Genomic DNA, 1,353 nt, shown 5'->3' on the forward strand with positions numbered 1-1,353 from the left:
AGGAGTATTCCCTCAGATAGTACTCCGAACGTCTCGAGTTCTGTGGAGGCGAGTGGAAAGCTCGTTCGTGAGAGTGAACGTCGCACTACGGAGCTTACCGACGGTCCTGATGTTGAGCTGGACGAACACTACGCCGAGGTCAGGAGTCCTCGTTCCGGTGGTCGTACTCTAAATGACGAAGAACTATCAACTGTCGAGCCGTGTTCGCTGGCTTGGAACAACTTGAGCTTGAACCGCAAGAACTGGAGGAACAACCAGCCATCGGATGGCTACAATGAGGCCTTGCTGAACAACGTGAGTGGGTCAGTGAACGCTGGCGAGTTTCTGGTCATTACCGGCCCGTCCAAGGATGAGAGTCTCGCTCTTCTCTCGTGTCTGGCTGGATTCGAGGACGCTATGGCCGGCAACGTGACTGTAAACGGCCGTGAGTGGAACAGCCAGATGAACCGCTACATCTCGTACATCCCGCGTGAAGATCTCTTCTACGAGACGTTAACAGTGTACGAACACCTGGTCTTTCAAGCACAACTTCGCATGCGTCGTACCCATACAAATGAGATGTGTTTGGCTCGTGTGGACCAAGTTATCGACGACTTGGAGCTCTCTGAATGTCGCGACAAGCTGATCGGTGGTGGCATTTCTCTTAGTGGAATTACGCGTGGAGAGCGGAAGCTGTTGGCTCTTGCTACCGCTCTACTAACCAACCCGTCGATCTTGCTGGTAGAGGAGCCTACCGATGGCCTAGACACGTTCAGCGCCGAGAGAATCGTGGCTAAACTACGCTGGCTTGCATTTGACAAAGGGCTGACTGTGGCGGTGACACTGCATCATTCGTCTTCGCACTTCTACGGTCTTTTTGACGTGCTGTACCTTGTTGCTGATGCCTCGTGTGTGTACGATGGCAAGGCTTCAGACGCTGTTGCCTACTTCTCGACCATCGGGTATCACTGTCCAGAATACACGAGTCCGATGGACTATTTCATGTTTCAAATGGTCGTCGGAGACCGCGAGTCTGACGACGTTGGAGTGGCTCGCGTTGAGACATTGAAGCGTGAGTGGAGTGAACGTAATGCCTCGGTATACGCTGAGAACAAGGCCAACGCTGCTGCTGCCAAAGAACACAGCGTTGTGGACGACTACGACCAGAAAAACCGGTATTACCACATGAATTGTTGCGGTCAGTTGTGGCTACTATGGACGCGACACTTTGTTCGCCTCTCTCGCTATGGTTTCGTCTTCTGGTGGCACTTGTGCGCTGCACTGTTGATCGGTGTGGTATTTGGCTTGGTGTATCTCGATCTAGATCTGGATGACCAGAAAGGGATCCAGAATTTCTCTGGTTCTTTTTTCTAT

At 52.3% G+C, this 1,353-nt stretch overlaps 1 protein-coding gene across 1 annotated transcript in view; it reads left to right on the plus strand.

The window, feature by feature from the left end:
* Positions 1-1,267, plus strand: part of PPTG_17233 (hypothetical protein) — a gene marked incomplete at both ends in the record, with an annotated part of 4,989 nt that extends 3,722 nt beyond the window's left edge. Inside the window, 2 exons of the mRNA XM_008914951.1 lie at positions 17-1,154; positions 1,183-1,267. Coding sequence (XP_008913199.1) covers positions 17-1,154; positions 1,183-1,267 — 1,223 coding nt within the window. The remainder of the gene's footprint in view (positions 1-16; positions 1,155-1,182) is intronic.
* Positions 1,268-1,353: the final 86 nt, after the last annotated feature.

Source organism: Phytophthora parasitica (genome assembly GCF_000247585.1).
Source record: "Phytophthora parasitica INRA-310 unplaced genomic scaffold supercont2.65, whole genome shotgun sequence".
In the NCBI taxonomy this organism is placed as follows: Eukaryota; Oomycota; class Peronosporomycetes; order Peronosporales; family Peronosporaceae; genus Phytophthora; species Phytophthora nicotianae.